The sequence below is a fragment of the Uloborus diversus genome, chromosome 1 (assembly GCF_026930045.1).
Source record: "Uloborus diversus isolate 005 chromosome 1, Udiv.v.3.1, whole genome shotgun sequence".
Classification (NCBI taxonomy): Eukaryota; Metazoa; Arthropoda; class Arachnida; order Araneae; family Uloboridae; genus Uloborus; species Uloborus diversus.
Window position 1 is genome coordinate 181,283,936 of NC_072731.1, and position 24,578 is coordinate 181,308,513.

Consider the following 24,578-nt stretch of genomic DNA (forward strand, 5'->3'; position numbering starts at 1 on the left):
AGAATGGTAACCAGTGAGGTAACCGGTTGATCATAGAACGCTGCGGTAAGTAACCAGTTACTTACTGGTTAACCGGTGAGGTTCGTCGAACGCACCCCAGTTGTTTGATTACCACAAGCAACTACTACTATTACTGATTGTTGCTATTATTTTTTGAACGCGCGGAGTACGAAGTTTGATTTTACTTCATATTTTAGCCTTAGTTGGATGTTTTGAACAATTCAAATTTTTTTTCTGTTCTATATTTTCCGAAAACTAGTTTTTAATGACATCTATTTATTTTACCTAACTTTAATGTTCATTTCATGGCTTCAGTTTCAAGTTCGTTCCAATTCGCAGTAGAGGTAAGAACAAGTGATTAAATTTCAGATTTCTCTACTCTTCAGAGGTTATGACCGATTAAAAACTTATTAACATAGAAATGTCTCTCAAAAGTTGAACATTTATAACTGAAACATTGTGTTTTTTGTTGAAATTTTCGAAGCTAACTGCCGATTTCTCCCTTAATATATTTTTTCTATTTTGGAAATAATAAAGCAAAAATTATTTTTGAAAACTTTTACAAGCCTTCAAGAGATGAAGTATTAAAAATTAAAAAAATTTCTCCAAATCTGATTTTTATCCCCTGACACAAAGGAAGGGGCTTAGGGGGAGATGGGGTACGTTGGAACGGTCTCAATTATTTTAGTACTATTGATATTTTTTATTTTATTTTATTACCAACAAATAGCACCTATGGTCCTACAAATCCTATAATGAAATCACATGGTACAATTATATTTAGCAAATTTTATTCCAGAAAGTGTTAATTCAGTAGTCCTGAGTAATTTTCAGAAAACTAACTTTATTTTTTTTAATGGTTTTCATCAAGATTGCAGGTAAAAAAAAATTGAACTCCTTTCTTAAAGTAAGGTCCTTTAGTTCATAATAGTTGGAAATTTTCTCATAATTTGTCAAAAAGAAAAAAAATATGACCAATTTTTCAGGCCAAGAACGTGGGGTAGGTTGGTCACTCTTTGTGGGGCACGTTAGACCGGACCAACCTACCCCACATAATTTAAAACTTTTTTTCTCTTAAATCTCAATAATTATAAACAATATTCTAAGCATTTGTATATTATACATTCATTTCATTTCCTGTTACACACATTTCAAAATAATAATAATAAAAACTTAGGGCAAAAAAAAAAAAAAAAAAAAAATTATAATTATTTAACAAAAATTATGCTAAATTAATTTTACTAAAAATGCAGTACATGCTATAATAAAGTTCCTGTATTATTATTATTATCATTATTTTTTTTTTTTGCTGAACAAGCATTCTGCATAGAACCGAAATAAAACAAATGATTGATTACAGGAATACAAGAATATACTTTTACTTAAGATTATCTTATTTTGATTTTAGAACACAATATGCTAACTTAAAGCTGTCAATTTTATTGCACTTTTTCTTTAAATTGTATTGCATTAGTGTAACAGGATTCTTTTCTTTTTTGAAGTTGTTTCATGCAACGCAATGAAGAAAAAAATAGCTTTTCCCCTCTAACAAATATTGATGTAACTTTGCATTTATCCTTCCAAAACCCAGTCCAATAAAAGTGCTTCCAAAGCTCAAGAAGTAGCACTTTTATATCCCCAGATTTCATTTAGGGGAGGGTGGACCACAATGAGACAAAAAACACATATTTTTCATTTTTTGTATATTGGTGAGTTTTAAAGCATAGAAACATACTTGATTATATCAAAGGTATCATATTATAGTATATATTGCACCAAATTTAGCTCATTTAGAAGAAAAAAAGTTATGAGGCTTTATAAATTCGATGAAAAGTGTCTGATTGTGGCCCATCACTGGGCCACAATGAGACATTAAGTAGGGCCACAATGGGACAGCTGTATAATCTCTGTATTTTTACCTAAAGTTTGCAAAATAAGTACCTTTAGTGGCATTCCACGGTATTTTTGACATTTATGTAGAGTCCGTAACGTGACCTTTTTTTCCATAACTTTTTAATTTACTGTTTGATTAGCATATTATTTTATTTTGATCTGTTCCTACCAACACACCAGCTCAAATTAAAATAACTTGCAAATCAAACAGTAAATTAAAAAGTTATGGCAAAAAAGGTCACGTTACAGACTCTACATAATGTCAAAAATACCGTGGAATGCCCCTTTAGCTAGTTTATCAAAGAAACTGAATTCAGTACAGAGCTCAGAATCAGATAAAAATATAAAGTTTCTGCGCACGCAACTCAAAAGTATCTGCAAGCTAATCATTGTCTATCACGTAAAAAAAATTTAAAAAAAAAAAGAAAACTTTTTGTCCGGATTCCAAAAAAAAAAAAAACATGCTTAATCATTAGAAATAAATACTTGCAGGAATATGCTTTGAGGTTACAAGGAACTAATTTTCATGTCAATTAAGTGAGCGTATAGATGCAAAGACCTAAGCTAAATTTTAAAAATTTAAAACTAATCTTCTAGCAGATATCTCAGCATTTGTAAGCTCACATACTTTTGGGAATTATATCTCCACTGTGGATCATACATTGGTTGGACCTTTCTTTTCTTAAGCTGTCAAGTCAAGAAATCAATAGGATACCTAAATTTCTGAGAATGAAGAAAAAACTAGCAATTCGCTGCTTCTTGAAAATGCTCTGTTGAGGGAGGGGACAAAAACAAGTGCAATAAATCTAGTAGTAAAAGTGTTATTTATGAAGATGAGAGATACTACTCGGAGCAAGTCCCCCATCTGACTTTAGTCCCTTAATACACATGCACACATGGATTCCAAAACTATACCGTATTTTCGGACGTAAGCATCGCGGCACTTACGCCCGTACGTACGTAGAAAAAAGTTTATAAATTGCGAATCCGCGGCGAAGGTATCCGCACCTCAGCGGATGTATCCACGCACGGCGTGCACGCGTGCGTCTACATTATCTAGCTCTGACAGAGCTATTAGAAAATTACAGCACTACGTGATACAGAATGATTTTTTTCCATAAATTTGATGGGTTCAAGGTCCTGTGTCCCCTCAAAGCGTATTTTAAATGTTTAAAACTTTTCTTCTTACATACGAAACAATTCTAACTACAGTAAACAAAAAATAAATTATCATTAGGATTTGAAAAACAGAAAAAGAATAAAATAACAAATGCCAAATATTAATTGATAATTAACTTATATAATTATTTTATACAAATATTAATTATAATTATAAAGTGTGCTTTGAAATAAGTACCATATTTGAAAACCTTATCAACAACTAACCGGTTTCTAGTTTTGTTTTGTATAAAGCTGCGTAGTAAAATAAAAAGTTCACTTGTAATAATTAGTTCAAATATAAATACTTTAAAATCAAGCCTATTTTTTATTGTTAAATTTCTTTTTTTTTTGTAAACTAAAACTAGAAGTAGATAAGTATTCTACACTTGCTTATTGCTGCTTGGACCATAATGAGACATCTCATTGTGGCCCAAAAAGGTTGTCTCATTATGGCCCTAACAACAGATTTTTGCTTCATTTCATTATAAAATAAACCATGAGTTAAAAATAATATAGCTGAATAATAGAAGATTAAAGTGTCAGTAACAATATAAACTACAACACTTATCTTAACTGTTGAAGTTTTTCAAGATTATGATAGGTGCATGAAATTATCCAAATAACTTTCAGTGTGTCCAAACAGTAACTATTTTTTTTCTTCTACAAAACAAAAGCATAGAACAGCATGAAACTAGGAATTCTGGGAAGCATTTTGGTTTTCTTTACACCTCCTAGGTGGTGGTAGCTGTCAGAATTTTATTTATTTTTGAATTTACAATGTTTCATTGTGGCCCACCCTCCCCTAACGCATCTTTAGTTAACTTTAATCTGCATCAATTATCTCGTGAATATTCAATAATTGATTTTTCTGTTGATTTTTTAAAAAATATTATGTGTACTATTGGTGAATGCTTATTGCTGTTTTTAAATAAAGATGATTTATCAATTAAAATCAATTTAATATGTTATAATTGATCTTGAAACTTTATATTTTTCACTCTACACATAACAGAGAATAAGGTATCTACAAAGTTTGATAGTATTAATCACTAAAATTGTAACATGTTGTTGGAGTTATGCGGACCAACGTACCCAACCCTTGGAGCACGTTGGTCCACTTTACATGGTTCCGTTGAAAAATTAATGTAAAAATTTTTTATCAATTCAACACTTCCAAAAAAAATCTGTCGTGTTGAGAAAAGTATAGTGAAACTTATTGTAGAAAATCGAACTGCTCATTAAATTTTTTAATGGATGAAAAATTAAAAGTAAAAAAAGTGGACCAATGTGCTTCACCTCTCAGTTTGACGTGTCTGTCAGACTTATATGTATCTAATCTGTGTACCTGTCTGTGGCACTCTAACGCATTGATGGATGGACCAATTTTGAAAAACTTTTTTTTTTGTTCGAAATAAGGTTAGCATATTTTTGCCATAGGTGGAATAAACCCTCCCGGCAAAAATACCTTTTAGCCACTTTTTGCCAAAGCTGTAAAAATGGAAAATCTTTATTTTCGGAGGAATAAAGCTATTTTTACTTTTACCAAGTTTAACTTTTGCTTTTGGCAGTAATAATACATTGCTTTACTGTTTCTTTTTATGCATCATTGAAACATTAATCTAAATGTAAATTCTATCCAGCTAGTATTGATTTAATAAAATGCTTTTTAAATTTAAAATATTAAATATATATCATAAGAAAGAGGGAGAATAGCTCAAAGGCTTTGGTTATAAAATTGAAAATACTGAAGAACAACTGTAACTGTTAAACAGTTAAACCTTATCTTTCAGTTTATTTTTAACAGAAGTAATACCAACTTTGGCATTCCCTTAGAACAATGGGAAATTCAAGAGATGTGCAATTAGTATAATATAAATATATATTTAAAACAAAGAGAAAATCACATTCAACTATAAATTTTGTATTAAAAAAACACATAAAAAAGGGATGAATATTTACAACACCATAAGTAATATGAAGATAAGTAGCTGAATAATGACCATTAATGAAATGACTTAAAATAATTTAATTTGTTCACATTCAATTAAATTTCTATTTTCGAACATATTTTTTGTTTTTTCAACATAGTGTAAGAAAAAAGCAAGTTCTGAAAACCTTTCTAATCCTAATCAGTTCTGAGATTTTGAATGAAAAAATTAAAAATGAGAGAATATTTCCGCTACTGCTGCACTACTGGAGGGGCATAAATTTTATGCCCCTCCAATAGTGCAATTATGCGTCCTCCTGGCGATATTTGGCATAAATAGTAAAGCCTGCCAAAACATTGAGTCCCCTGTTCATTGATGAAAAAGTCAATGTCATTGTGAATGAAGACTGATAAAGACTAACCTTACTTAAAAAAATTGTCATAAATTGATGAAAATTATTTTATTGACTGTCAGTTTTTAAAAATAATTATGTTAAACGGTGTCTAAATTATAATAAGGTTACTTTGATATTTGAAATTTTTGTCTTCATTGGTCAAGACTGAAAAATTATTCCCAATAGCATGGACAAATTATGTAATCATCTTTATGTACAATTTAGTATTGAATATTTATTTCAAAACTCTTTAATCGGTTTTTTTTTTACATTCCTAATAACTTCATGAAGGATATGTCTTTTTTTATGGTTTTCTTTATTTTTTTCCTTCGGGTAGTATTTTTAAAATAAGTTTTTTTTTTAAATTTTCTTTTTTCTTAGCAGACGATTTTTTACTGACTTAGTTCAAATGAATTTGTTGGCAATAAAAAATATTTAAATTGTTTAAACACAAAATTATGAAAAAAAAATCTTTTTTAAATTTTTTTCGCATTGTTCCACCGCTTAAAAAAATTAAAAAAATTCCTGAGTATAGAGGAGTATGAAAGACATTTTCTGACAAAATTTGGTGAGTAACACTTTTCAGAAAAGTATTTAAAAAAAAGTTTTAATTATTTTTCCATCGTCAAAAATAGGCTTTTTGTTCAAAAATTATGACTATAATAAGCTTTCATGTATTTTATTCCTAAGAATAAGGGGGGAAAAGCATCATTCATTAATTTTGAGTTTTACTATGAAAAAAAATATTATGATTGAAAAAAACAGGTTTTTTTTTTAAAAAAACTCGAAGGTTGTTTGAGATAAAGAACTGAAAATTTGGCTAAATTATTTTCATTCGACACCAAAATTATCCCCAAGTGTCCATCGAAAAAGCCACAAGGGTAGACTAAACATAGATACCCGGCTGTGGTCTTTACTAAAAAATGCTTAGTCTTAAAATATTTTCATTGTAAGGCCTTACTGTTTTCTCTCTCTCTCTCTCTCTCTTTTATGTAAAAATGCTACTGTTTTTCAAAGTAAAATCTTTCTTTATCAAGCGGCAGGTACTAATGTATCCCCAAAAGGCATTTTTAGGCTATCTTTGTTTAAGAGCAGTTAGACAGACTTCTTGTTTAACGGCTTTTTTAAGTACAATTTAGGGTTTGGTCCCTATATAAAGTGAGATGATCATTCATTTAATTTTTGCTTTTACATGAAAATCATAGGTTATGCAAACTTTTGGATTTTTCAGATGGTAATGTAAAAAGATGCTTTGTGATCTTTACTTTCACTATCAGCAAGTACTTGTTTTAATGTACAAAGACTTTCTATTAATGAAAAGGAGGTATGTATGGACAGCTTTTTTTTTCCTGATTCCAACATTTATTGCATGCATACCTGTGCTTCTTACATGGACTCTTGATGACTTAAATCCAGTTGTAGTGAATTTTTATCAAGACTTCATCTTTGGAGGAAAATTTACTGGCAGAAATGCAACGAACATTCAAAAGGAATATGAGATATTAACAAATGCCAAACCTTTTGTATTATCAAATGACATCAAACAGAATAATATGGATCTATTCAGCGTGAAAGTAAATGAGATGCATAATGCTTTCAGAAGGCCTAAATTACTTAATGAGAAGGATTATAAGTTTATTTATTCTCCAGACAACAGTGTTACTTTTGATCTGATGCAACAATCTGTTACTCTCTGGGTTAAGAAGATGAATATATCCACTGGTGTCAGTAAGTAAAATTTTATTATATAAACATTAGTGATGCTGCCCGGCCAAAAAACACCTATTTCAAAATCACCATTCAAAATTACTGTTCTTGCTAATTCTAATGTAAATTGATCACTGAACCCAAATATGATTACAGTTTCCCCCATAATGTCCTACTTTTTGGAAATGACACTCCTCGCTGAATTGGGCGGTTCTTGCCAATTTCATATCACGGTTGGCAGGGTTTTGGACACTATGGTAAATGGTTATTACCATTCTGTCCAAAACCTTAGGGTCCAAAAGTGTCTGAAACTGTCCAAAACTATATTTTTGGTAAAATTCTATTTTGTGAGAAAATATCAAAAACAGACATAAATCTATAGTTGGGTTTGATACAATAAATGACAATTTTTCAACTGTAGAAAAAAAATATATCTTTGAGACTCTATTACAGCTTTGGTGTACTTTTTTCTCTCTTGACAATATTTTGATGAAATGACTATTGCCATTTAATAACCTGAAATTAAACTATCGCCAATCTACTGTAGGAAAATGCTGATAAATGTTTTCTAAAAATTATCAATCAATTATATTTTTTGTCAATTACAGTTAGAATGTATTACAGTATAACCTTGATTTAACGATTGTCAAGGAACTGGAAAAAGTTATTGTTAAATCAAGGATTTTGTTAAATCGAGGAACATAGACATTTACTACAGCCAAATCTGGATTAGTGAGATGTTTCAATAAATTGAGAAAATCGTTAAACCAGGTTTCGTTGAATCGAAATTTTACTGTATAGTAAATATGAAAATAGATATTGCACTGGTTTTAAAATTTATTATTTTTCAATCTATGTTCTAATGAAAGGATTTTTGTTAAAGCATCTTGTAAAACTTTTAATGCAGATACCATTAAAATATTTGTTTTTTGTTTCAAATGTTACACATTTAATGGCATTCCTTTGAGTTATACATGGAACTGAACTTAGTTTCTTTCTTTGGTGGAGTCGTGAAATGATTTTCATAACACTACCAACTCTTAACATAAAGAAGTTTTTTGTTATAAATTTATTACCTTTTTTAACATAAAATAGTTTTTACGAACATTTCAGAAAAAACTGTCATCAAATATTTATTAGTTAAAACTAATATTAATATAGTCGACTCCCGCTACAACAGGATTCGAATTATGCGAAATGGCTAAAATACAAGTTTTTCAAGAGTAACAAATTTTACAGCTAATTCGAGTTCTTCGCTTACAATGCGAAAATTTTTAGCAGAAGAGTTTTGGCAGAAAGCAGAAGATTAATTCATCACTCTTTCTTGTTCTTCCTCTTCTTCTGTCGAGTTTCCTAAATTGCATGCGATGTCAGAAGAAGGCGGATAACAATCTTATTGCACAGCATAATCATCTTCATATTTTAAATTTTAAAATATAAATATAACTATGGTATATACTCAAAATACGTATAAGTGGAGAAATTTATTACAAAAAATGATGTTTAAAGTTAGGGGGTCGACTTATATGCAAGGCAGAATTTCCTAAAATTTCCCCTGATTTTCTCTTTATGTTAAAAAAAAGTAAGGTCAAAGAAATTCTGAAAGGAGGTCTGGGGCGAGCCTGCATCCAGGAGACCCTATAGCACTTACAGCCTTGAATTTTGTACAAAATTACATCGAGCCCCAGTGTTTTGCACCTGGGGTTTTGTTTTTTAAATTTCGAATTAGTTTTTATTTGTAACTATATTTTTAAGCTCAAATTTTGCATAAATTGGCTGTTAAAATGGTAAAAATTACTTGCATAAATTAATATTATATATCGTTGGAAAAAGTGGAATTCTACGCAATTTGTTTCAATGCTCTAACTTAATTACGGCGGGAGTTATTTGCATTTTTAGAGCTGGAATTTTTTCAGGCTTAGCTGAAATTTAGGCATTACTTTCTTCATTGAATATATCAGTAAAAAGTGAAGAAATTGTCCCACAGTTTTCTTTTCGACAACACTGTAAAGAGCGACTTTTTTTCCTCCAGATCTAACTCGATCTATGGTTGAGAAACTAAGCTTCTATCTCCAAAGGAAATAGTTATAAGCCGTTTTAATCAAGTTCAAAAAATCTCATCTCCATTCAAATTATTGATGTTTTAGTTGGCGTTGCCATAGTTATGTATTTTAGATTGTTTGTTTCTTCTTTCTTATTCACACACAAATTTTTTAAGGATTTCAATTTTAACGGAAAATCTTAGGCTCAACTCAGTTCAAACCCCAAGCTAAAGAGCAAAATATATTACTAGAGACCAGGAATATGAAAGCGACTTTTCAAATGTACAAAACTGCAGTTTTGCAATGCTCGAGAGCCCCTTAGCCTTTACGGCTCTGCAGGTTGGTACAAGTTATCTTGAAATCCCGGGGAAAGGATACTTTTTGTTCCAAAGGGATCTCATAATGCATTTTAAATCTGTTTCTTTCTAATTGACAATTCAAATCTTTGAGAATCAAATAAGATTGTGAAGCATTCTGCCGGGCTTGGTGAGCATCAGCTAGCATTAAGTGGGGCCCCCTAGTTTTCTTTAAAAAAAAAAAAGTCAAAAACATTAACATATTCACGATTTTAGTCCATCCCTTTTAAGCAGATACTAAGGAAATAAATACTTAAATATTCTGCTATGATTTTAAATGGTCTGACTGTGAAGTAAAGAATAAATCATTACATTAAATGGCCGACTACGCAAAAAAGTGCAAGGATCGCCGTATTGGCGATTTTTCCCAATACTTGCAAATTATTGCTCATATGATTGATCTTTCCAGTACTTTCCAATGTTTGGAGCTGGTTTCTGACTTCAGTTCCTGATGTTAAGAGGAAAACGAGTTATGGATGAGTCTTTTCATGGTGCGAATGAGACGCTGCTGCGGGATATTTGCGAGACTGCTGAACCCTTCTTTGCTAGTGTGTCGGCTTGATCGTTGCCACTTAAGCCACAGTGGCCTGGGATCCACTGGAGAACTATAATCTTATTATTTAGTTCCAACTTTTTGATGGTGAGCTGGATATCGAATATGTCTCAGGAGAATGGGTTGCAAGTTGAGCAGATGTTCTGAATAGCAGATCTGGGGTTGGAGAGGAAACGGCATTTTGAAACTTGTTGCAGTGGATGGTTAATTGTTTCAACGCTATACGTATGGCCGAGCCCTCTCCATTGAAGGCTGTACGGAAATTTCCTATTGGAGAGTAAAAACTGAACAAATCACAAAAGATTCCTGCACCGCGTTAGGTAGGTCTTTAGAAAAGGAGCCATTGGTATATACTCGTAGCCAGTCTCGTTCAGGGTATAGATTATTTAAAGTCTCCAGAGCAAGAAGGCGGAGAATTTCAGGGGCTGTTTTGTTTTTAAGAACTGAAGTTTAAAGGTTTAATCTGGCTCTTATTTTGTAAATTACTAAGGGGTTACATGGTTTCAAAACCTTATCAACAGTATTAGAGAGATGATGGGTACCTTTGCAGGCAAGAACTCTCTGGACAAAGCCACTTTGTGTTTTAAGATTTCGAGGTAGGTTCTGGTATTACATTCAATATTGATGTTAAAGTTAATATTTCTAGTAATAAATTGTAAGAATGTTTGAATTCTGTTGATTGATCTAAATGAATGATATTTTGATGATTGCAATAATTTTTTTAATGTCTCATTTGTCGTTTGATTTTGGTTTTATAAATATAAATGTTTAATGCTTTTAAATTTATTCCTTGTTCTTTATGTATTTAGGTGTTTTAGCTTTTGAGAATGAGTTTGAATTAGAGGCTGTTGTATTTGGTGTGCCTAATATGACATACTTAATTGGAACAGTGTTCCAAAACATACATGATTATCTGCCTGATTCTTTGGAATATAAAATCCGTGTGGGTGCTAAGGATGAGTTTTATACTTGCGAACATAGTAATTCAGGAAGATATGCATGGATTGATGATTGTAAGTATTTATTCCTTGTAGTTCTTAATTTTTTGTCATTAATATCAGAATTTTATCAATTATTGAAACGTAAAAATGTGTTATGTATAATGTCCTTTAAAACTTTTAGCATAATAAAGATACTGGGGAATATTTCCAATTTTACATTGCTCAAAATTTTATGAATAAAATTAATTGAAGAAAATAGATATTGCTAGCATTAGGGTCATTCCATACAGATTCAACGGATGAGTGCGCTCGACCATTTTTAATTTTTTTGAAACTCATATCCCAAAAAGATGCATATGAATGATGTTTAAAACCACTTTTATTTTTTCTCTAACCTTAACCCTTGATTTTTTAGAGGACATCAAAAGTCATTTTCGTAGTCAAAAATGGGACTTTTAGACCTTTGCATTTTGGCCCAAATCTAATTGAATAACAATTATGGCAGAACATTTTACATTTTGATGTTAAAGTACATTAGATAATAGTCTCACACACTGAGTTATGTAGCTGTAACTTAATAATTAAAATAATGGCAGCAGGCCAAAGTCAAATGTAAAATTTTTACTCATTTTAAAGGGTCATAACTCGCTTAGGGGATAAAAACACAAAGTGAAATATGGCAAAAACTAATCACTGGAGTCACACTAATAAGAAAATATAGCTGTAATTGTGTGTTTGTTTACCCTTTATAAATTACAGCCCCTCAAAGATCAGAAAATTGAGAAAAATGACATTTTTAGACCCCTGTAAACCAAAAGAGGATGGAATTAAAAATAAAATTTCTTGGCCAATTGAATATTCCATTCAAGTACTATACATGTTATATATATTGTTTTGTGTATTTGGTTTTTAAAAAAGATACAGGTCTTTGAAATTGAGCAATTTTGCTTGTTAACTCACACTCTAAAACAGAAATAAAAAGTGAAAACTTCACTGCACTTTTTTAAATTATGTATAGTGTGCTCTGTGTAATATATTATACTAGAAAAAGATATTTCTTAGTATAAAAATAATTATTTTAATTTGATAACTTAGAAATATTTGGATATAAATGAGTAGTTCATACATGATTGACAGCTTAAATAGTTAATTTATAGACTATCTAAACACAGAAATTTAAATACATACAAACATACGCTCTGTACATTAACCTATGTAACTTGCCTAAACACGTGCAAAAGCATTATCTACATAGTTGAAAGGAAAAAAAAGTGCGTTTTTCATTTCTTGCTTCAGTGTACTTTTAAGAAAATGAACTCACACAGTAGTACTATATTTCTGGTGGTGACACAGCATTTGGTGTACTGAAATACTTTACTCAAATGCACAACAAAAATAGAAAGAACTTTCTTGATTTATGTAATCACGAAACGGATGTCAACTTGAGAGCTGAATAGCATTTCTATGCAATATCATTTGCTGTGAACAACCTTTAACTGGATATTTTAACCTACACTTTAATCAACAATATTTATCGCTTCCATTTGTTTTGATATCTTTAATCTACATTTCTTCCATCTTGTCGGATCGGAGTTATGATGCCACCTCTCCGGGGATGGCAGCATTACCCCCGAAAGCATATTTCTACTATATAGGTCAAAAGCAATTTTTTAAAAGAACGAAAATGCATTCTTGTAAACTGTGCTTAGTAAAAAGAGTTAGTTAACAGAAGTTAGTCTTAACAGAAGAAACTGGTGAAGAAAATAATATTGTAAAGGTGAGCATTACGCCTGAAAATGAGTTACTGGATGTAGCTCTTTGCTTATCAAAAACCATTCAGGAAGTGCCTCAAAAAATGTTTCTTCAAACCATGTTCCTAGAAACCATACTTAGTAACATTAGGGGATCGGCAATTCTTAATATTTCAAACTGCAGAAAAAATCTTAAACGAAAGTCGATGTTGTTAGAAGCAAAGGGTGAATAAACCTTCTGGTTTGGAAGGGGATTCATGCCCCAGAAAAAATTTGCAGTAGTAGTTTTGAAAACACAGTTTTACAGTTGTTCTTGGTGATATTTTAGGGGAAAGAAAGGTATGGGGGGGGGGCGGTGTCGCTCCAAGGCTATTTTTTGAAATTTAAGTCTTATAAATGTGATAATAGTCCATATTTATAGTTTGGTTAGGAATGAGAATCATGGACTGTCCCTAATCGATTTTTTGAAAAACGGATAGAAATATGTACCCCCTCCCACACTACCTCTAATCTTTCATAATTGAAGTTCCAAAAACGCTATGGTGGACATTTTGTGATACTGTTACCGGACGGGGTGTTCTGAAGCTCTCTCCTGGAAAATTTTTGAAATTGAATTCCTAAAAATGAAGTTCTTATGCAATACTCAATGGTATTATAAAGAGAATTTCAAAGGCTGCTGTCCCAAAAGATTCCCTACACTTAAATATTACGAAATAATAGTTTTCAAAACCAAAATATTAACAATCTTTGATGATATTAGAGAAAGGGGGTTGGAGGCCCTTGTTCGAATATTTTCCAAAATTAAAGTCTTAAATACATGAGTGTAAGACTATATTTGGTAAGGTTAGAGACACTGCAGTTTTTCAAAACTGAATCTCCAAAAACACAATTTTAAACGATTTTCGATGTAATTAGGCAATTAGAGGATCTTGGAAATTTGGCAAAAGTGAAGCCCAAGAAACGAAATTTGAGATACTCTGTAATAACTTTGGCTGGAGAGATGGCTTCAGAGAAGAAAAATTTTGAAGAGAAATCGAAAAAATGAAAAGGAAATAGAAAAAATGAAAAACAAGGGGGAGGGCGGATATGAAAGAAAGAGAATTGTGCAAGGAGGGGGGGGGGAGGCACACAATTCGCCGCCAATAATCTGAAGCTGTTGAAATATGTAACTGTCAATATTTCTTTTTGAAAGCAAATTATGTTTTTTTCCCCAACATTATTTATTTTTTTATTCTTAAAATAATTGCGTTTTCCCAAAATGAGATGTTTTCTTCCCTTCAATAATAAAGAACATTTTTTTAAAAACATCAACTCGGCATTTTGTGTGGATGGTCACCAGTATTGTGCCCCCTCCCCCCCTGAATGCACCACTGCAGCAAGAAGTCAGGGAATCCTCCTTCAAAAACTTTTGAAAATTTACATTAAAAATGTTGGTTTTTAGTTGATTTCGGAGTAGATTTTATTGATAAAGTTTGTTGCAAGAGTCATGTTTTTTTTTTCACTTGATTAGCCATAGTTGGTTCAAAATAGAAGAAATTGTATTGATAAGCAAATAAATGCCGAATTACAGAACATACAATTATTGTATACAATGACACAGCACTGAACAATAAATTGTTTGAGAAATTTCTTTATTTGCAGGACATTTTTTTTACGTTTTTTCTTTTCAAATGGATGAAATTACTTCAATTCTTAATATGAGCATAGCTATATTTTTTTCGCACTAGCGACGTGTGGTGATACAATGGATTTATTTCAAGTAAATTTACTAGTATAGCAGCTATGAAATTCCCCCTCCCCCCCTCTGCGTTTCTGGGTGAAATATACTAAATTAATTTTTTTCAAAACGCAACCAAAAATTGGGTGCCAGGGGTTGCGGCGCACCCCCTGGCACCCCCGTAAATCAACCTATGCCTATGCATATGCTCAAATAACGTACTATGTCGAAACATTTCTGTTCTTCAAATGGGTTTTTTGTTAAAACATACAATCACAAAATTTTATTTGCGTTAAAGCATTTGGAATGACTCATTTTTTATGGATCTTTTTGTGACAATAAGCTGAGTGATTTTTTTCTGTTTCAAATTCCACTGCATATTTCATACAGATACCATTGATCTGTACTAAGTTCATTAAAAGCAACCTCAGGCATAGTTACTTCCACCTTTTCAAAGTTTACCACAGGAATCTTTGCTCAAGATTATAATTTTTTCATGATTTCTCCACAATGAGGATAGGGTTGACCGCCCCTCCCTTAAGACCCTGCATTAGCAAATTTTCGAAATTGAAGTTTTGAAACGCAAGCATAGGCCATCTTTGATGGCATTAACCCGTTCGCACCCAGCGTCACGCGGACGCTACGCAACAATTCCTCTCTTATCAGCCCAGCGGCACATAACCGCTACGCGCTCTGATCGACACTGACGTCCCAGCGTCACATATACGCTTTCTCGAAACGGAACGAATTAAATGAATATTTAAACGATAATAGATGGCGCTAAATGGCTATAATTTTGATCTTATTCGAGTCACATGGTATTTGACCTTCATGTACAGGCTTTAGTTTTTTATTTGGGCCTCTCAATGGGATAGATTTTTTTTTTATGTAAACATCAGTGAATCACTGCTCTGCGCATATGATTTATGAGGTCTCGATTGCTCTTGTTTATATCTTTGCTTCTCTTTTTTTGTTACGAGTAATTGAAAGAGATATACATCTAGCTGAATAAATTATGGGGGAGGGAAGGAAGAAATATTTTTGCGTATGTGTTCCAGACTTTTGGGATTCCCCGTTCGATGAGAGTACATTAATGATTTCAAGCGGCACTGAAGTTTATGATTATTTTTGAATCCTTTCTGATATTGTTCTTCTTTATTTATTCTTTTTCATTTGGAGACTGGAACATTGCAATAAAAATGGTTAGCGAAGTGAGTGAAAGGGAATGTTTTCGAGAGAATTATGAAGCAATTTTGAGACTTGTTGCGTGGGAATTGAACTAGTTTAAATTCGTTGACCTAAGTTGTTTTAATTAAATTTGCATAAGGAACATATTTTTTTGCTACATTTCTTTTTCTTTGATTGCACACTCAGATGTCTAACTCTAACTTTGTTTTTGTGCACATATTATTTAACTTTGTGCACATAGTTACAGTTTTAGTATTCTACTTATTTCACTCCCTTCTAATAATGTAATAGTCTTTATATTAATAATTAGTAATCAGTAGTACATTGTTACAGCAAATTTAAAATTTCAAGTCATTATTTTGAGATGCTGATTTTATATGAATATTTTTGTTCAGTTAGGCTTAACTGCTGTAAATGCTCGGGCCGATGGCGGCGTTCCATTTCGGAACGTTCGGTCCCGTAGCTGCGCTTCGTTTTCCATGCGCTGGTCCTCAAGGGGTTAAGGAAAAGAGTGGAGTTCAAATCTCCCTCTTAGAAACTTTTCAGAAGTGAAGTTTCGAAAAGGCAATTTTGACAATCTTTGATGATGTTAGGAGATGGATTTTGGAGGCCTTTCTCCAGGTATTTTGCAAAGTTTAAAGCTTAATTATGTGATTATAGACATTTCTGATAGTGTTAGGGGGGAAAATGGATTCAGAGACTTTCTTCTTCTAATTTTTTTGAAACTGAAGTTCCAAAGAAGCACAACATTCCCCAGATTGAAACATTCCCCAGAATTACGATGAAATTAAAATTTAAAAAGAAACAATATTTTTACACCTTTTTACATTTTCCTGAACTTGCCATTGCATTCATAATAAGTTTTTATTGCAAAAAAGTTTTTTAAAAAATAATGTTTATTTATTTATTTATCTCAAAAGGCAGAGAACTTGACAAATTGGAAAACTACAAACAGAACTAAAATGAAGAACAGGGGAGGGGGGTCATTGTCTCATTCGGCTTCTTGCCTCCCAGTACCGTTCTACCAAGGAGCTTGCTCGGAGTTATTTATAATGTCATATTATTAGTTGTGTAATCAAAATCACGATTTAGCTAGATTCAAGCATTTTGAGAAATGCTTTGCATTTGATGTTTTATTTGAACACAAATGGATGGTATCTTTTAAGTAGAAAAAATTAAGTAGAATCGGACCTCGATTTAACGAACCTCTGTTTAACGAATTTCGTGATTTAGCGAATTTTTCTTTTTCCCCGACTAAAACAGGGCTGGAAAGTTTCTGCCGGGGCAGTTAAAACCACTGGTAGAAACCGGTTAAAACCGGCATGGCAAAAACCACTTTATGCCACATTTTCGGCAGAAACTGGCAAAAACTCTCAAAATGACAAAAAAAAAAAAAAAAAAAATATTGACAGACAGTAGAATATGCATGGAAAAAATAATTAATTGTTAACCAAAGCACAGTTTAATTTACAATATTATCACAATTCAGAATCAAATGTTACATTGTTTAGACCCTGCAGTTGCTTCTTGGAAAAGGTGGTTCCAAAAATATAAATAGTTTCTCAATTTAATATGCACGAATGAGAAACTTTAGAATATTCTTGCAACAGAAGAGCTAGCAAGCAATGCATCGAGGAACAAGCAATATGCATGACTTTTAAGTTGTATATTTTTTCAACTGGTTCATCATCTAGGATAGTGGTAAAAATTCGACTGGAAAAATGAGTTTTGAGAAGTGGGACCAATTTGTTTTGCAAAGCTGCGATATTAGGTACAAAATCTAGATTAATATTGGCAAGTAAAATTTGACACTTTCTTCTTGAAACACATGATAATTTCAATCACAAGCAATTTAGATGAAGCTTATTTGCGACCAAATTACAAACAGTAATGCCAGTTTAAGTCTGTATGTCACTCCTCTATCCTAAGAACCCATATGATTTTCGTCCTTTGTTAAATTAATTCAAATATTACGAGCGTCAGCAATTGAAAAGTTCCCTTTCTGAACTAAATCAAGGGTACTAGCATAACATTTTATTTTTTACAATGATGAAATGAAGTTTAATTTTTTAGTTTACTTAAACAAATATCATTTAGTAATTACTTTAGTTTTTCAAGACAATTTTAAGTTTTTTGCAGCTTCTGCCGGTTTTAATCGGTTATAACCAGTTTTTGCCACTGGCACGGCAAAAACTAGTTTCTGCCGGCAGAAAGCCAACCCTGGACTAAAATGAAAATTAAACCCCCGATTCACCGAATAATAAACCCCGAATTAACAAATCATTTTAACAGATCGAAATTGATATATCCGTCTTGTCCAAAGCAGAAAAAGGCTTTTCTTGAAATCAGCAGTGTTTGACGGACGAGTGGGCAACCGAGGAAAAGCAATTCTGATACAGAAAGCGATAATGAAACTCTCATTAAAACTTACTTTTTCTAATACTTTACATGGAATATAAACTAAAAACATATTTCATGCAGGAGGCTGTAAATGACACAGTGTCTTTTTCTCGCTATAAAGTCAAAAGAGAACTATTTCGAGTTAAGTAGTATCAAGAAAATTGTCAAAACCTATTACTCAGTGCAATAAAATTTCAAACCAATTAGTGTGTAATAAGTTGCGGAATGCATAATAAAAAGTGCACACTTTTTAATTATGTATATCGTCGCCTCAGAGCAACAGTAGGATACCTCACTCTTGTTTCTGGGATTAGATGTCTTACGGTTGCTACGAGGCGACGATACATTTGTGCAGTTGCTTATTAGGGCTTCCAGATAAAGTGAGTGTAATTTTTTTTTTTGGCACCCCGATATTACGAATAACAATGATTTAACGTTTAAAAGATTCGGTCCCGATGAATTCATTAAATCGGGGTCCGACTAAATAAAGAAAGAAAGGAAATTTCGGAAAGTGCTTGACTAGAGTTAAAACTGATACAATGCTGTGAAAGTCAATTCTTTTTTATGCATCAATATGGTTTTGTAAATTGCTAACGTTTGTAGCTCAATAATAACATTGTTAATTCTTAAAAGTTTAAGTTAAAAGTTAATATTTTTATGAACGCTTTTTGTTTAACTTTTTCATTTTAGTGAATGATTTTTTAATGCAGTCAACTCACAACAACTCAAAGCCTTACAGCTTGAATACTCCTTTAGCTCTAAGTTTTCATTGGGTTAAACTCTGGAGAAGTTTGTTTAAACTTTTCATAATTTGAAGGTTTTTAGCTAGTCCTAATGGACTTTGAGTTATCAAGAATTGACTTTGTAAGTTTTTTAATTGAAAATATGACTCCTTGTACTTGTTTCTTAATATTGCAAAAATAAATTTCAGTTTATGTTGAAACGTGTTTTCTTGGATGGCAAACAGCACTAGAGCAGACATTTATTAGCATGACTGTTGAGTCAAATCATTCTAAAGTTGCTGTTCAAAATGTATGTATGCCTTTCAGAACTTAATTTTGTAACATAAGTGCTATTTGTATGGATATAGGGATAAACAGGGCTCATAGTCCTCCTATATCTCCTATATTTCCTATATTTTCACAATTTGTCAGACATTCTCCTATATCTTAAGAGCCATTGTCTGTAAGGATCAGGCAGGTTGTGATTGTTGACATTTTTAATTTGCTTTATTTTTGCAAATGTTGTTCCTTATCATGAATGTAATGTTTGTGCAAAATATGAGCTTTGTCTGCCTTACCGTTTTTGGGAAATTAATTTTTTTAATTTAGGGGGCGTGGCACATTTTTGCGTGTTTTTCAAATTTGCAGATTTTAAAGTTCTTGTTGCTTTAAGCGCCCCTATAATGACATGGATTTTTAAATTCTATATTATTATATGGTCTTCTTAGATACTATTACAGCTGTCAAATCGGTGTCACTACGAGGGCGACGGCCACGAACTCCGTTTAAAAATGACTGAAAATGATTTTTTTTCTATATTCAAGGCCAATTTTCTCAAAGCGCCTTCATGATGACACCAACATTTTTAGATCATTTTCTAGCCACACTTACATACATCAAAAATGTGTATCAAAATCGGTGTCACTATAAAGGTGCCAGAAGGTATTGGAACTTTTATTCGATAAATTTCACAAAAACACAAATATTTAAAATCTAACTACAACTGTCGCCCTCACAGCAGAGATCTGATACTAAATTAGGTTGATAACCAACATGTTTGTCTAACATTTGTACAAAAAAAATCGGTGTCACTCCTATTATTTTTGGAAATATAATCGTTCGAAGTTAGTACGTTGTGGCGTTTTTTTATATTTATTTATTTAATCTTTTCACCCCCAGATAGTTTTTTTGAACATATTTATTTTTAATTTAATACAAAAATGTGTATCTTTTAACATAAATAGCTTTGGGCAGTAAGAGTGTCTTTTTCTTGAATAGAAAATGCCCGTTTTGATATAGGTACAGGCAGATGTATTGTGCATAATATGTCTAGATTATCATACCAATACTCATCTTGTTTTTTTTTGGCCAAACAAATCTATATACTCCAATTGTTTTTGACATACATTTGACCTCAACTTAAAAATGGATTTTATACGAAAGATGTATAGAGAGAAGCTCGTACAAACATCTTATATAAATGCTTCAAATTTTCAACTAATAAATACCCCTGCATTGCTAAAAGTTCAATTTAATGAAATTGGATGGTCCCTATCTTTACGAGCTCAGTTCAAGTTCACTTCAAAGCAGAAGGAGTATTTATAAGAACAATTTACGATTGGTGAAAATATTGGGAAAAAACAACATCCCTGTCAAGTTGCACACTAGATGAGAAATGCAGTTCGTAACGGGGAAAAAACTGTTCGTTGCTTCATAGTATTGTACTATGAAACAAATCCTGTCCTTTTTTTTCGATGGAAGAAACAAAAAAAACGAATGCATTCTCAATACATCAAATGAGAATATTGAAGAAAGCGAACATTCAGAATCTGAAACTGAATTTGAGGATAACGTAGACCAAAACGAAGAAAACATTAAGAATCAAGTCAAACCAATTTCAGAAAAACGGTCATCTCTTATTGAAAACTGCTAATTTTGTAGCACTAAAGCATGGGAAAACATGGTATCCCAATCCCAGAAAAAGAGTAGAAGTTGACAATTTGCAAGTTTATGTCAAATGCATGTCAAGAAAAATTGGAATAAATAAATTTGTTTGGCCGGAAAAAACAAGACGAGTATTGGTATAATAGTCTAGACATGTTATGCACAATAGATCCACCTGGTACCTATATCAAAACGGGCATTTTCTATTCAAGAAAAAGACTATCTTGCTGCCCTAAGCTGTTTATGTTATGGGTTACACTTCTTTGTATTAAATTAAAAATAAATATGTACAAAAAAAAAAAAAAATCTGGGTGTGAAAATATTAAATAAATAAATATAAAAAAAACCCCATAACGTACTAACTTGGAACGATTATATTTCCAAAAATAATAGGAGTGACACCGATTTTTTTTGTGCAAATGTTAGACAAACATGTTGGTTATCAACCTAATGTAGTATCAGATATCTGCTATGAGGGCGACAGTTGTAATTAGATTCTAAATATTTGTGTTTTTGTGAAATTTATTGAATAAAAGTTCCAATATCTGCTGGCGCCCTTATAGTGACACCGATTTTGATACATATTTTTGATGTATGTAAGTGTGGCTAGAAAATGATCTAAAAATGTTGGTGTCATCATGAAGGCGCTTTGAGAAAATTGGCGTTGAATATAGAAAAAAATTCATTTTCGGTCATTTTTAAACGGAGTTTGTGGGCGTCGCCCTCGTAGTGTCACCGATTTGACAGCTGTAACAGTATCTAACAAGACCATATAGTAATATGTAATTAAAAAATCCATGTCATTATAAGGGCGCTTCAAGCAACAAGCACATTAAAATCTGCAAATTTGAAAAAACGGCAAAAATGTGCCACGCCCCCTAAACAAAAAAAATTGTTTTCTCAAAAATGGTGAGTCAGACAAAGCTCAAATTTCGGATTTACATTACATTTATGATAAGGAACAACATATGTGAAAATAAAAAAAATTAAAAATATCAACAATCACAAATGCTTTAAATTGCCTGATTCTTACAGACAATGGCTCTTAATATATAAAAATCAATGTCCTGAGATAACATATATATATATATATATATATATATATATATATATATATATATATATATATATATATATATATCAACGCACAGCCAATACCGCTGAAGCCTCAGACTTGAAATTTGGCTGGCATGTCCACATGATTACGAAAGTATCCACTAAGAAAGGATTTTTCGAAATATCAATTAGTTCAGGAGAAATTAATTAAAACCCCTTAATTTCTGTGAAATTAAAACCTGTCATTGAAATTTAAATCCCTTATTTTTGGAGGCTTTCCTCCATTCAAATCATTATTCAGTACTTCTTCTCATCTTTTGCTCGATAGCGAATTTTAAATTTGATATTTTGTTTCTCACGTGATTCTCAAGGCTTTTCTCAAGTCAAATAATAATGTTTCTGTCTTTTGCTTTCATTTTTTTCAAAATTAGAAACGAAGTTTTTAAGAACATCATCACTGGTAGACTATCCTTTTGAATTTATAAGAGTGCAGTTTCCTCTAAAAGTTTGCTTTGCAATAATCGTTAATAAGTCAGAAGGACAGACATAAAAGTAGCAGGGATTGATTTAAGAGAGGACATTTTTTCAACACGACCAATTTTATGTAGCTTGCTCGAAAGTCAGTTCATCAAGCAGCTTAATAATTTTAGCACCAGAAAAAAAAACTAAATATGTTTACAAAGAAGATCTTGCTTAAACATAGGTATAACAATAAAATGTGGATGGCCTGTGTTTGCAGAGATAATCAAAACTTTAAAAGGATCGTTAATAACAGTTAAAGATCGGTTAAGGACAAGGGCATATATAAAAGGAGTCCAGAGGCCCCGAGACCCTCCCAAAATTAGAAACAATTATAGGTAATAAGTGATTATTATATGGGATTTTCAAAACTAGGTGCGCCAAGCACTGTTAACCCTGCTAATTCCATTACCCGAGCAATACCTGGTACGGGAATGCTAGTTTCCTATATTTTCCCACTAACTCCTATATTTTTTTTGTAGGATGTTAAATGCTACTCAAAAACCTTTGATCCATTTTTTTTTCTTCTTTCTCCTCTGCAGTTTGCACTCTTACATCTTTAATGTAAGTTCTCTGTGTTATGATGGTGCATCTTGTATGATAAGCCCACACAGCGTTGAGAATGCGCAATTTTTATGCATTAACTCCATGTCATTTTACATAAATTTTTATGCTCATATTATAACTTAATGTTTAGCTAGTAAGTGTTCATTGATTCCTTGTTCTAGAAACACATTTTAGCAACTCTGCACATGTCTCTTCCCGCACGTGGCGAACATGTGACGACACAGTTATGATAATCAGGTACGCAGTATTTGTAGCAGGGTTGGGTTTTGACTGTTCAAAACTAGTTTAGGACAGGACAGGTGGTTTTTACCGTCCAAAACTGTCTAAAAGTGTCCGAAACTGTCTTAAACTGTCCAAAACTATGATAAAGTTAAAGGGGTGTAATCTAATCAAGTCGTATTGACTGCAATATTCATAATGAATAAATATAGACATAACCAAGGTTTAATTAATGAGTTTATATAATATTTTTTTCTAAAATGTCATTTAAAAAATATTTTACTTGAAAAAAATGGCAATAAAACTACTGCATAAAAACTTCCTTATGTAACAGTTAGTAGAGTTATGAAAGGAAATTCACAACACTACCAAGACAACCAATTTCAGTTCCATTTATAATTGAAAGGAATGTTATTAAATGTGTGCAATATTTAGGTGAAAAAAAAAGCTTTATTTTTTTAATGATTTTTGCAAATAAGTTTTACATGATGTTTTAACGAAAATTATTTTTTAAATCATAGATTAAAGAACAAGAAATTGATGATTAAACACTTATATTGTAAAACTTGTGTTATTCTTTTTTTTTTAGATCATATGTTTTTAATAAATTCTGAAACAACAAAAAATTGTAACTTATTGCATTTAAGTCAATTATTGCATTGTATTTTGAACACTTTCTTTTGCACACGTGCATAAATGTCCAAAAATTTGGTTTTTGAAAAAAAAAAAAAAAAAAAAAACTCCTGCATACAAATTGAAATTTTTAATGAAGAATTTAATTTCTACATAATTAGATTAAAATAAGCTGCATAAATAAACTACATATATATTTATACTTGAATGCTTGAATGTTCACATTGAATAAATATATTAAATAGTCAAAAAAAAAATTTTTGTTGTTTTCAATATTTTTTCACAAAATATAGTTTTTCAAGAAATAGTTTTGGACACTTTCGGACACAAGGGCTTTGAACAGGATGATAAAAAACTTGCCAGCCCTGCTTTAATTTGCACACATGCATAAACATAGGGAAATTTGGTTGCTATTATCAAAAAAAAAAAAAAAAACTAATGTGAAGAAATTGAAAATTTGATCAAGATTTCAACTTTTATGTAACTAGATTCAAATCAGCTGCATAAATTAGTTGAATGTTCTCCATTGAATAAATGTTCAATATAAAAATACATTTTATTCTGTTTTTGATGCTTCCTCACATAATGCAATTTTTCTAAAAAAATGTAGTTTCGGGCATTTTCGGACAGTTTTGGACACAAGGGTTTTGGACAAGACGGTAAAAACCAGGATTTTTACCCTGTTTTTACCGTAGTGTCCAAAACCTTGCCAACCCTGATTTGTAGAGACTTCAGCTGTTGAATCTCTCTCTCTCTTTCTCCTGTTTGGTTTTAGTTTGCCTGCTGTTAGATTGCAGTAGGGCTTTTTGACTCTCTGGCATTATCAAGCCATCGAGTTCCCCGTTCATATTTTTTAGGATGTATTAATTGAAATGGTTTTTGATCAT

The 24,578-nt window shown here is 31.7% G+C and overlaps 1 protein-coding gene across 1 annotated transcript in view; it reads left to right on the plus strand.

Moving 5' to 3' along the window:
- Positions 1–166: 166 nt before the first annotated feature.
- Positions 167–24,578, plus strand: part of LOC129217474 (uncharacterized) — a 43,100-nt gene continuing 18,688 nt past the window's right edge. The window contains exons 1-4 of the mRNA XM_054851783.1: positions 167–344; positions 6,608–7,104; positions 10,844–11,047; positions 18,963–19,063. Coding sequence (XP_054707758.1) covers positions 6,624–7,104; positions 10,844–11,047; positions 18,963–19,063 — 786 coding nt within the window. The 5' untranslated portion in view covers positions 167–344; positions 6,608–6,623. The remainder of the gene's footprint in view (positions 345–6,607; positions 7,105–10,843; positions 11,048–18,962; positions 19,064–24,578) is intronic.